Here is a 13,887-nt window from a genome sequence, read left to right on the forward strand (position 1 = left end):
AAAAGGTGCCGTCAAGCTTTTACAGTCCACTTCACGTCCCATTGATATTCCCTCACAGACAGGATGTGATCTCATCCTGCTGAATGTAAACAGGAAGTGAAGTTTATCCGAGTCAGATTTCACACAGAATGAAACCAGATCAGCAGATTGTTGACGTGTGTTATGAGAAACATGGATATGGTAGCTAAGCTGTTATTTGGAAGCGTGTTTTTGTTGGAGAGGGGAAGGAAAAGGTGGACAAAAAAATATGTACACCCTCTGATGATGCAATGAAATCAGATTAAGTATTATAAGTGCAGTCAGCGTTTTAAACTAAAAATGGAGCCACAAATCTTTATATCTCCACAATTTATGTTGTGTTTTAATGTTTTATGCATTGCTTTAGGTATTCTTTTATTTGTGTATTGTAATTTACTGTTTCTGCAACAATTAGTCAGTTAATTGATTAGTTAATTTCTCTGGTTCCAGCTTCTCAAATGTGAATATTGTCTGGTTTCTTTTGTCCTCTATGACCGTAAACTGAATATTTCTGAGCTGTGGACAAAAGCAAAACACTTTATGTTGCATCTTTGGGAAACAGTGATTGACATTTTATAGACCAAACATCTAATCAATTTATTGATTAAATGATCCACAGATTAATTGATAATGAAAATAATCATCAAATGCAGTTCTATATCTTGTGTTGCTTGTATGTTTTGGTGAGTCAAAGACAATTTTCCGCTCTGGTGGATAATAAAGTTGTATTTTATTCTATTCTAGTCTGTCAAGTGCTTGAGCTATTTTGTCCAGCTGCTGTATATGAAGTGTTTAAAATGTTACATATAATGTTAAATATTATATTATTGTTTAAAGTCTATTTAAGCAGTGTTTTCATGGTAATCGCTACTTCATTCAAGTGAGAAAGGGAAAAAAGAAAAGAGAGAAAATGACACGGAAAAACAATACTGAGAAATATGGACAAAGATATTATGAAATAGCAGTTTGAAAATAGAAAAGCTTAAAGGAGCAGAGTGTATGAGGTTGCAGGTTGCAACAAACTGAATACACCTCCTGTTCCAAGCGTGGAGGAGAACATACGGTGGCTGCAAAACTCGCAAAAAACATTAAAAGTCCCTTTCTAGAGTCAGTGTTTGGTTTGTCCTTTCTGGGCTACTGTAGAAACATGGCGGGCTCCGTGGAAGAGGACGCGCTCCCTATGTAGATATAAAGGGCTCATTCTAAGGTAACGAAAACACAACGATTCTTGTTTTCAGGTGATTATAAACTAATTAAAACATCGATATTATATTCTGTTAAATTCTACAGACTGGACCTTTAAATGTGAAAGTTTAAACGACAACACGTCTACTTTTACTGCTGAACAGTCGCTACTGACTTCCTCTTTCTTACATGATGATGAAAGTTTTTATATCTATAGTGCAGTTGTTGTTTCTCACCTGGATCCGTCTCTTCTTCCGGCTCAGACTTCCAGTCCAGTCGCTCAGCCGTCTGATTCGGCTCTTCAGGAAGTCTTTGCGGCTCACTGGGGTGGCGGCGGCGCTGGCAGACTCCGCCCGGCGGCAGGGCAGCGTGTGGGAGGAGTATCGCTGCTCCACGCCTCCTCCTGACCCCTCCTCCTCCTGGATGACGTCATCCAGCAGCGCCGAGGAGATGGAGGCGGTCCTCTGCTGCAGGGAGGCGTCTGATGTCGTGGGGAAGGCGGGCAGCGTGTAAACGTTATCCAGTGACGCTGAGGAAGGTGACGCCAGGTTGAAGTCTCTCAGGTCAGTCTGGAGGATCACCGAGTCTCCGATGCCGCTGTCCTCTGTTCGCCCGGAGGAGCAGGTGTTGTAACCTGCGGCGGCCGTGAACTCGCCGCTCTCCGCGGCGGGGAAGAGGAGGCTGGAGTTGAATCCGGGTGAAATATCCTCCACCTGCACGGAGAAGAAAGTGTTGTAGCCGCTGCTGGCGCCGGTCTCCTCTGTGCGGGTGGAGGAGTAGGTGGTGTATCCGCTGCTGTTATCCACGCTCTGCCTGCAGGCGAACACGTTGTCGGACAGCTCGCCGCCGTTCCCCCACGGCGAGTCGTACCAGGAGCCCTCGGAGCTGAGCGAGCTGCCCTTGCTGGTGCGGAGGGAGGGCTCGGCGACTGGGGTGGCGGCTGTGGCGGAGGCGATGGCGGGGAGGACGGGCAGCACCTGCGGCTCCACCGGTACCACCCTGGTGTTGGTGAACTCCACCCTCATGCTGCCGTCTTTGCTGAGCAGCACTTTGGGGCTGCCGTCGCTCTCCAGAGAGGCGCACACCGATGTCCGCTCGCCACCGATCCTCCCCCCGCCGCTTTCCAAGAATCCAAACTGGTTCCTGCAGCCGGCCTGCGCTCGCTCGCCTCTGATGTACCTCTGTGGAGAACCGGCCTTCAGCTTGGAGCCTCCTCTGGCTGCGTGTTCATAATGCCAGGAGGTGTACGGCGGGCCAGCGGTGTGTTGACTGAGGTGGCCCCTCCCCCGGCTCCTGCAGCCCCCCTGGCTGCTCCTCCACCAGCTGCGGGCTGACGCCGCCTCCTCCTTCCTGGAGGGGAACCTGAGCGAGCAGGAGGACTTGGCTGGAAGGACGAAGCTGCTGTGGCTGTCTGTGTTTCCCATCGCAACCTGGAGGAGAATCAAGGAGCATGACATCATCAACACAGGACAGAGAGGACGTAAATTACAGGAAAACTCCCGACTCTGCTGTTTGTCTGCCAGTTAATATGCTCACACATCAGAGAAAATATCAACCGGTTTGACCTATTTCTGAAACCGATATCTTCACACTGAAACTGATTTATATTCCTGCTGAACACATTTGGAAATCGTGTATCTACATTTTTGCCTTTTCATGCCTAAACAAACCCGCAAAAATCCTCAAGAGCCATCAGGAGCCACTGAAACACAGTACTGCTACTAATACTAATACTGCAGTACTACTGCTGCAACTAATACTACACACACTATTACTTTTGCCCCCCCCCCACCCAAAAAAACCTTGTATATGTATATATATATATATATAGATAATACTTGCTTTTTCTGGAGCTTTCAACTGGTTTTCAACTGCTGCTAATGGGTTTTAAAGGACGGGTTCACAATTTTTCAAGTCTCTCTTAAAACAACAGTCAGGAGCCCAAATAAACATTGAAATATGTTTTTCTTGCTGTAATCATTCCTCCTGTTCATACTGACCATTAGAAGATCCCTTCATAATGCACTTACAATGTAAAAGATGTGGGACAAAATCCACAGTCCTCCTTCTGTGCAAAAATGTATTTTAAAGTTTATCTGAAGCTAATATGAAGCTTCAGCGTCCAAATGAGTCAAATCAAGTAGATATCTTTCAACGTTACAGTCTTTTTAGTGCTAAAGTTCCTCTTTTTGTTACTATACTTCAGGGAAACACTGTCTGAGGAAACACAAAGAGGGAATTTGATGCTATAAAGATTGTAAATGTGTCAGATATCCACTTGATATGACTAACTCAGACTGCTGAAGCCTCATATAAGTTTCACATTATCTTTTAAATGCATTTTTGCACAAAATGGCACGCAATGAACATTTGAAGGGGATCTTTTAATATCCAGTATGAACAGGAGAAATGATTACAGCGAGGAAAACCTCTTTCACTGTTCATATGGACACCTGACTGTTGTTTTAAGACACACTTGAAAAATTGTGAACTTGTCCTTTACGTTAGCTTAATGTAGCTTTTTGAAAGTTAACATCAAAGCCAAAATCACAATAGTCAATAGATCCATCTAAATGACAACTAAGCAAATTTCATCCCCCCGATGAAGACCATGCTGTATGGTTATGGAAGTAGCTATTGCAGTAAGTGGACCTTGAGTTGAGGTTGTATCGTTCCTGTTCGGCTCTGGATGAATAACGTGACTTAACATGAGGCTTAAAGCAGCGTTTCACTGCCCTCTACGGTTCAAACCCTGAATACATTTCCAACAGTGATGTCACAGCGTACTGACGACCAGACAGTAAACCTCCAATAATACAACTCCAACTACTGCTGCTATTACTGTCATTACTACTGATGATTGATTTAAATCTCCTCATTATTTATCAAAGGTTATATGTAATATGTACTTTTTACATCCTTTCATCTGTAACTGAAACACTTAATGAACCAGGTTTTGAAAACAGCTTACTACAGCAACTACTATTACTGTTACTACTGCTGGTGCTGTTATCACTACTCACATTAACATCTCTCCATTTATTTTGATAAAGTAAAACTGTTCATTCTCTAGGGCTGAGTATCGGTAATCAATTAATCAATACCTTTAAGGTATCGACTGAAATAACCCAGTAGCATTGAAACTTCTCCAGTCAAACGATATCTGCATTCGATCCTTTTTGTATCCAGATCTAAAAAAAAAATGACCGTATGTTTTTGCTCGCAGCCAATCACTGCGACGTTCTTCGATTTAATGTGACGTGTGATTGGTCGACAACCGCAGCAGCTACAACCCAAACAGTCTGTGGTGATAATACGTCATTGTACACTTATTTTATACATATTTCAATAATTTGAACACTTTCAAAATGTATTTGTGTAAAAATCATTTGGGTTGGGAGGAGTGGTGGCATCTTCCGCAACTGAACACTTCCATTCACATGATGGGTATCGAATGAAGTATCTGTTGTATAGGTATCACTTTAAGGGTACTGGTATTGGTACTGGTATCATAATTTTTTAAACGATAACCAGCCCTGTCGTTCACACTTTAAGTTAGTAACACTTTACTTTAAGCAGTTACAATCAACATATTAACAGCTAATAAAGGTTAATAACACATTATAATGTTGTTATAATCAGATAAAATGACATTTTAAGTGTTTATTAATATTCCGTGTTTGTCAACAATTGTAACTTCTCCTATTTTATATTATCAAAACTGTTCTTTACTATACTGTTGTTAATTATTATACAAACAATTGTTCACAAATACATTAATAAACACTTATATATGCTTATAATGACATTATAGTGTTTTCTAAACCGTGTATTAATTATCTATATACTCATTATAAATACTTAAAGTGTTACTCTTTGGTCTAATCTGATCAACCAGTGTCAGTTCTCCAAAACATGCTGTACTGTAGGTAATCAATTAGGGGTTCAACTAACAATGCTAATTTCCAATTAACCGATTAATCGATTAATCGCTTTGAAAATCGGTTATATTTTCCTTGGTTTTTTTTTGACCAACAATCAAAAACCGGAAGATAATCAAGTTTACTATCAAATTCTCACAATTGAGAAACTGGAACTTGTACGTATTCGGCATTTTTGCTTTAAAAAAACAACAACAAAGAACTAAAATAATCAATCTATTATCACAATAGTTGCATTTTCTGTAGATCAACCAATCGATTAATCAACCAATTGTTGCAGCCAACAATCAATCACACTGCATCAAATCCACTCGGCTATGAAAAGCTAACAAACATCCAAATGTTTACATGCAGATTTTCAAGCAAAAATAACAAGTTTGCACAAAAAAAACAGATTTAAGACAGTTTAACTAAAAAAGTCACAGTAAATCTTTAGCTGATAAACTGAACAACAGATTTAAAAAAAAAAGGACAAACAGAAGCAGCTCCAGTATCGGCTCTGTATTACTAATCAATAACTGATATGATGAAGAGTTTTTACCGGTTTATGTTTTCGTCTTCAGAAACAGAAACTCGGCAGCTCCTTCATGCTCCGTCCTGCTGCCTCCTCTCTCTCTCTCTCTCTCTCTCTCTCTCTTCACCACTGAAGCTCTCTGTCGCCTCCAGCTGCTCTCTCTCTCTCTCTCTCTCTCTCTCTCTCTCTCTGTGTGTGTTTGTGTATGTCGCTCGCCCCCTCCCCACACCGGCTCATCTGTTGGGGGAGAACAGAGGGAGGGAGGGGCTTCAGCACACAGACTTTCCTTTTGTATGACCCCCCCTCCTCCTCCTCCTCCTCCTCCTCCTCCTCTGTAAAGCTCTTCCATGACGTCTCTGCTGAAGGTTTTTTTTCTTAAACCAGACCTCACTCTGTCTTCTATTTATTTTGGGTTTTTTGGAATGCTGCAGCAATTTTCTCCACGTTTTTTTTTCTCTCTTTCTGTTTCTCTCGTGTCTTTTTTTTTTTTTTTTAATCAAGCGTCAATCTGTGAGCGGCGGGCTGAGGTCATCGGACACCAGCTATTTTAAGAAACTCTCCAGACTTTTGATTGGATATAAAGACAGCAACACTATATAGTAGAGCTATAAGTGAAGATTAGTTTTTATTATCGACAGTCCAAAAACACAAAGATATTCAGTTTATGGGATAAATCAGCAAAAAGCAGCAAATCCACTGAAGAAGCTGCAACCAGAGAACGTTAGCTTAAATAATAGTCATCATAATGGTTGTGGTTAATGGTTGTGCTAATTGTTTTGGCACAAAAAGACACTGATGTTTACTTATGGTCCACTCAAGCTTGTATTACTATATTTTTTAAAAATATCTTGGACTCGTCTCAGTCTTGTGGGCGTTTTGACTCATACAGGTGAGAGCCAAGATGTCCATGAGACCGAGACCAGTCTGAGTCAGAAACATCCACACAAGACAAGCCTGAAATAGACTTATGAGATGTTTTGACTCAGACTTGTCTCGGTCACATGGATGGATGTTTCTTTGGCGAGGACTTCTTTTGGTCGTGTGGGGGCGTTTGTGACTCGTTTGTTTGGATGTTTGTCAATCGGACATGTCTCGTTTACGTGGCTGTGGCTTTGACTCTGACTTGTCTTGGTCTCGTGGGAGTTTTGACTCGGACTTGTGTCAGTCGCATGATCATTTTTGGACTCATTGCAGTTCCGTTGGTGGCTTTGACGCTGCTTTGTCTCGTTCTGGTGGATATTTTTGGCTCGGACTTGTCCTGGTTGCATTGACGTTGTGACTTGTCTGAGGCAGAACACCCAGAGAGACAAATCTGTCAAAAAACCTTACGACACTACACTTGTTTGAGCCAAAAAATGCACAAGACCAAGACTAGATCAAGTCAAACCCCCCCCACACGACCGAGAGAGGACCTGTGAGCAGGTCCTCTCTCGGTCTCTCTTTCTGCCTGCATCCTCCAGCTGAGTCAAAGGACATCGTATAAACACAGTCAGAAATAATTAAAAGAGCAGAATGATAAAGAGCTCAGAGGCTCTCTGAACGCAAGAGCTCATTTCCTGATCGACCCGGGTAGAGGTCAAAGGTTACGGTGGACTTGAGGTTCAGTGTGTTCTAACAGCCAGCTTGGGCAGACCGACGCCCATCCTGTCGCAGAGGTCGGTGCTGAGGAGGGAAGACGGGGGGGAGAGGGGGAGGGGAGGGAGAGCCGACGGCAACACAATGCACTGCTGACCCCCAAATGCATCAGTGACCTTTGAACTCTTTCATTGGAACAAGACGGGAAGTACTGAAGAGAAACCTCGACAGTTGGAACGCCCGGCAGTGATTCAGAGCAGTGAAGTTGTTGGTCAACTTACTTACAAATGATTATTTACACTGAGGGAGCAGTTTGCAGCTCTCAGAGAAGCTTCTAATGTTCAGTTTTTTGTTGACACTGTGTGAGGAGTTGATTCAACAAGCCCTTAATCTCTCAACAACTTAACAGGCAGTTAGTTTTCATCTTCAAAACCCCTGTGACTGATGTCTGCATCACAGTATGGTTAAGAGTTGGTTAAAGAGTATGTATCATGCACATTTCCAGCTCTATATTTATATACTGGAATATCTTTGCATGATTTACAGTTAAAAACTTTTTATGTATCTTCTACTGGTCCTTTATGCAGCCCCTCAGTTCAGCCTCTGTCTGAAACAGGCGGTTTTAGCTCTTGTCTCTTTAAGACCCCCCTCCCGATAAGCCTGCTCTGTTCTGATTGGTCAGCTTCAGGAAGCTTCCTCCAGCTCTGGAGGCTACATAAACAAATTCTTCTTTACTCCGAATGTCAACTTCTCAAATCCATCTGTGCATGTTGGGACTGAATCAGATCTGAAACGTGAGAGTGGACAACGTGAACAACACACCTTAGCAACGACCTTAGCAACAAAGGCTATGGAATGGACGGCTATTGTAAACAATCTGATGTCATCACGATGAGGAAGTAGAGGTAACTTTGCAAACAAAGCACACAGTGGAGGTTAACGCCCTGGATTCTGACTTACAGGCAGCGTTTCTACATATGTTCAAGTTTTGGAACTTTGACCATGTTTAACATCTGACATCAGAACAGGATAAAAATAACAGAAAACCACAAAAACCAAGGTGACTAACTCTAAGAAAAGAAAATACTGCACTAAACAGCGTCATCTTTGAGCACAAAACACAAGTTTTGAATATATGTGGACGTAAAATTTGGGTAAAAATCAGTCTGAGCAAAGAAGATGGACAGTGTGAACATCCAGCCTCAGTTGGATACTTGTGCAGGACAAAACCAGCACATGAAGGACAAGAAGAGGAAGTCCACACACTGAATTTTAGAAGCTTGTAAAGATTTAATGCTGCATCGTTTCAACCTTCAAGGTGTCAGGCTTCATCCAAGTATAAAGTGACACCCATTATGCCAACAATGGGTGTTACTTTGTAGGTCAAAACTTTGCAACATTAGCATATTAGCCTGAATAAGACAATAAGACAATATTTCATTCTGGAAGTTACGTTTGAAGAGGCAGGGTTGTATTATATTCAAGGACCAGACAATTACTTATTATTTACAACATCAGATCTTCTCCTACCGAGAGTGTTGCATTATGGGTTGTTTGTAGCATTAATGTTGCTAGGCTAGCGAGTTTCTTCCAGTGTGTTTATAGTGAGTCTGTTAGAGTCAGTCAGCACTAAAAGTGTTTGGTTAGTTCAGTTTAACCTGCAGGAGTTTCTGCAGGATCGTGTAACGTGTTCTTCTGCTGTGCAGGAAACAAATTCCTGATTATTATGATTATTATGATATTATGACAATTGAATAATCCATTTTGACAGTAAATTGAATATCTTTGGATTTTGAAGTGTTGATTGGACAAAACAAGACATTTGAAGATGTCACTTTGGGCTCAAAGACAGGCATCTTTCACTATTTTCTGATATTTTATAGACAAAATGATTAATCGATCAATTAGGAAAATAACAAGCAAATTAATCAATAATCTAAATAATTGTTAGTTGCAGCCCTTAATGTGAGATTTACCTTCTGCTTTAACGGAAGGATGAGGACTCCTCTAATTTCCCAACAGGACGAGTGTGAAAGTGCGAAGTATTTTATATTCAGGGTCATCTTAAACTCAGCAACCAACCTCTTCTTTTCCTTTAAAAGTCATTTTTAACCAATCAGCTTCCTCCAAACAACCTCCTTAGTTTTCATTGATAACTGGAACAAAACAAGGATTCTTTAACACAACACAAAAGTCTTTTGGACCACTGTTCTCCTGTCAGAAATGAAGATTATTACTAATAAATAATATAACAATTCATTAAATTTATTATTAGAGGGAAGAAAACATGTTCAGTTATGGATTTATTTCTTTAAACCTTTTATATCTCCACTGACTGACTCAAATATGCTCAAATATGAATGAAAACACCTGTTTTTCTTGGACCAGAGGTGCAGAAAAAAAAACAACCCCCCCCCCCCCAGGCCGGTGCTGCTTTGTGTCTTCATCTGAATGGAGAAAGTCTGCCTTCCACTTTTGTCTGCTTGTCCTATCGGCCATCTGCCGGCTCGCAGGACGCCCCGCCACGGGTGACCCCCCGCATTCTTCACCAACAAAGACCCTCCCCACCCCCCTCACCCCTTTCACCCCATCCCCCCATGCAGGCGTGAGGCTGCCATATTGAAGGAATTCATCAGATTTGGAGTGAAAAGAATCTGATTAATGTGCAGTTTGTTTGGAGGAATGACACCTGTTCTCCATGTGGATTTTATAACGTTAGTTATTATTATTTATGAGAGTTTATTAAATAACTTCAAATCTGAACATATTAAATGTAACTTTTACATGTTTAAACCCACTGACATCTCCGGCCTGAGTTAGGTAAAACTTTGATGGGGGCGCTACAATAAAAGATCCAAATACTGAAATACAGCAGCTTGTATTAGTACTCACACTGTAGTAAAACGGACAAAACACTTGTGTTCATTGATATTTGAGCTGTTTTTTACTCATTATAATGGTGAATATTGGTCCGTTTCTGTGCAGCAACAAAACAAACAGAAATCAGAACGAGGTGTCTGATGTCAGTTAGAGTTAAATTTACACGCTACACAATCATCCACAGGTGTTCTTACACACCAGTTAAACTTCAAAACCTTCTTCATTTAATGTGGGATTGTTCAGTTGATTCTCCTTTTTGGAAACAAGTAATTAAAAGTATTGATTGTTCTCCGCCATTGGAACCCAAACCCAGATTTTGCTGAATGGTTAAAATTAATCCATTTGGTTCCGTTAATTTCTCAACAGTATGAACATAAATGAGCAGAATATTGATAATTAGTGTCCTTTACGGTCTGCATTATTTTTTATTTAGTATAGCTGTGAGGCATTAGCACACAATAATACTTGATGAACTTGATGTTCATTGTGATTATACAACTCTAACAAGCTTCCAGAGTCTAAAAGATTGTCATACCTGACAGAAATCAATGAAAACCAACAGGAGTCTGGAACTATGGTGAGATGAAAAGCATTAAAAAGCTAAAACGTTTTTAAAAAGTCAACAAAAGTGTGAAGTATTCATTATTAAGGAGCTCAATTTAGACACAATATGACAAGACTTTGATGAACGACCTGCCCAGCTGAGTCTTCGGTGTTTGTGTATCTGGTTTATTATGATGGGAATATCTCACTGAAAAACTCGTCTTGGACTCGTCTCGTCTTGGTTTTTTTCCCCTTTTGAGTGTAATGACGCTTTTGTCTTGAGGCTGAGCGGACACAGGAAACAGGAAGTCCAGATCAGCCATAAATAGCAGGAAGCTGCAACACCTCCTGCAGGAGCAGATACACAAACACACCAAAAACCCTCCGACCGAAGCCTTCATCCACTGGATTTATAGATTTATTTAACTACTTTTATTTGACGTTCTTCCATATATTTTGTTTTATACTTATAGTATATTCATATTTATGTATTTATACTCTGGATTTATACAGATAAGATCTAAAACGAGATTCACTGTGATGTTAAATCAATGGTGCAGAGGTCAGAGACTGTTTGGAAAGAGGAAAACAAAGAAACTAGACAGATTATCATGATCAATTAATCTGCTGATTATCTTCCCGATTAATCAGCAACCAATTGTTTGGTTTATAAATGTCAGAAAATACTAGAGTCAAAAGTGACATCTCCATATTTTGATTTTTTTTCTGACAAACTGTCCAAACCTCAAAGATACTCAGTTTAGGGCTGCTGCCAATGATTATTTTCATTATCAATTAATCTAATTTTGTCGATCAATTGTTTATTAAATGCGAGAAAATAGTGAACAATGCACATCACGATGTCCTAAAGCCCAATGTGACGTCTTCACGATGCTTGTTTTGTCTAAAACCTAAAGATATTCCCTTTACTATCATGTATGACAAAGAAAAACATCAAATTTTCATGATAAAGAAGCTGGAAACAATTAATTTTTGGCATTTTTGCTAGAAAAAATAACTTACATTAATGGTTGTGAAAATAGTTGAAGATTAATTGCCAATAGCTTGTTTCTGCTCTACTTCAGTTTGAAATGATATAAAACAGAGAAAAGCAGTAAAGCTTCACATCTGAGAAGCTGGAAGCAGAGAATATTTTTGCAATTTTGGCTTTGAAAAGAACTTAAACTTAAATGACCTGATTGTTAAAATAGTCATCCGTTATTTTTCTGTCAATCGATGAGTCATTTCGGCTCTAAAAGAGACTCAGTCAGCGTTTCTCCCTTTGTCTCCACTTCTCCTTCATATTCCTCGCTGATCAAATGACTGCCGACAGTCCAGGATGTGTGTTTTGCCGTTGTGGTCTGCCAGAACGTTCTTCTGCTTCCAAACTTTAAACTGACAGGTCCAGACGACGCACAGGGACAAAAATGTTGTTAATTGCTGTGCGATTTAATAAATTTAACACCACCCTGACGGCAGTTTCCATGGAGCTGCTTAAACACCCTCGGGTCAGCGGGTGCAGAGATTGAAACTAGAATGGTCAGTCACATGGTGTCGCAATTAAATGATGTTTGTTAAGGCTGAAAGAATTAGATCAGACCAGAAACAAATCAAGCGTCCCCTTGAGGCTGCAGTGTTCATTACAACCATAATATGAAAGTGTTGGAAAGAACAACCAACTTCTGATGATTTAGATATTTTTAGTCTTTCCAGCAGTGCAACTGAAAATATAATGTTTGTCCTGACAGTGGCGCTACAGGACATGTGATGGGATCATTAAAATCTAAATGGTTTACCCTCTGAGGAGCTGGATTTGATTTCATGACAATCTGACCAGTAAAACATCACATAACATCACGTTTGTTCAGAACTTTTGGATAAAACTAGTTTGGCAGAACAACATTAACTAAAGGTCAACTTATTAGCCTTTCCGCAGCTCTCAATTAGGCGTGTGTGATATGACAATATTAGATCTTGAATGATTAAAATATCATCATGATCTGCCTTTACAGACAGATCCTTACTATCGTGCTACAGTGCACATCGTTTCAGTTCAGCTACGTGACAGAGCGCTATCTGCTAGCCAGGGGCTAATGGCTAAAAACACTGACATGGTGAGCACTTTGTACCGTATCTTCAATCTGTTGGTGAAATCTACAGCAGTTTTAATGTCGCTAAGAAGCTGCACACAGCTGGACTACAGGTAAATGCCACCATTTAGTATTTAGCTCACCTGCTAACTAGCACTAACTTCTGTCATGCCGCAAGCTAACGTGATGCAGCTCTGGCGTACTGTGTTTGTGCCTTTTTTTAACGGTGCACATCCTGCTAGTTATCTGAAACAAAACACTAACGCTTCAACACATCAACTGTTTGCTTTTCAGCTGTGAAATTAGTTTGGTTGTACTGTTAGTTTGGTTTCACACTGCAATATCCATTTTAAACAAGAACAAATAGACTTTCACTACTTTTTAATGCAGCTTTGCACTCCTGCTCTTATTTATTTATAGAATTGTTTGTGTTTTAATGTAATTTTATGTCTTTATGTCTATCATGGGTGTATGTTTTTATGTTCTTTGTGAGCCCGTAACCTAAGACAAATTTCTATTTTTACTTGATAGGCAATAAAGTTTTTTGAATCTTGAATACTGATCAGTAACTCACAAAATAGTCTAAAAAACCAACATGACAAAGAATCATGATAAGATCGTGATCCTGCCAGAAAAAGATTGTGATATTTATATATGATATTTTTGCTGTATCATCCAACCCTACTCTCAATCCTCTTTATCTACTCAGTTGTCATGGAGATGGATCTGTTGACAAACAAGCTCATTTCATCCACAGCACTTTTAGGGTCTTTTGTCCCAGTAGCTCACAAGTTAATCAATCTGCTGGTTAAAATCGTGTGATATGATTGAAAGCTCAGCAAATGTTTGTAAGTGGACCTTGAGTTGGGCTCTTTTTGTCAAACTTGTATTTCAAGTGGTAATTTTTATGCTTAACTTTAAAAGGGTGTGTCTGGCGATATTTTTCTTGTCAACAAATCTCATGTTTGGATCCAAACCAATTATGAACTGATCTACTGACAAGTATTGTGTGTGTATCAAAAGCCTGATATGTCTTATTCCTCTGTGTCGTAGACCTCCATTGTTGTCCAAAAACTATTAAAAACACGTCGATGAGTCACACCGCTGCACTCGTTGACACGTTCCGTCATTATGAAGAGTT

General features: G+C 40.2%; 1 protein-coding gene across 2 annotated transcripts in view; it reads right to left on the minus strand.

Annotated features, from left to right (window-relative positions):
* Positions 1 to 13,887, minus strand: part of LOC137169836 (rho guanine nucleotide exchange factor TIAM2) — a 71,098-nt gene that overhangs the window by 29,649 nt on the left and 27,562 nt on the right. Inside the window, exons 2-3 of one of the 2 annotated variants that reach the window (XM_067573231.1) lie at positions 5,686 to 5,895; positions 1,440 to 2,633 (exon numbers count right to left, since the gene is read on the minus strand). In XM_067573231.1, the coding sequence (XP_067429332.1) occupies positions 1,440 to 2,627 (1,188 nt within the window). In that variant the 5' untranslated portion in view covers positions 2,628 to 2,633; positions 5,686 to 5,895. The remainder of the gene's footprint in view (positions 1 to 1,439; positions 2,634 to 5,685; positions 5,896 to 13,887) is intronic. The other variant, XM_067573232.1, reaches the window with a different exon arrangement.

Source organism: Thunnus thynnus, chromosome 18, assembly GCF_963924715.1.
Source record: "Thunnus thynnus chromosome 18, fThuThy2.1, whole genome shotgun sequence".
Lineage (NCBI taxonomy): Eukaryota > Metazoa > Chordata > Actinopteri > Scombriformes > Scombridae > Thunnus > Thunnus thynnus.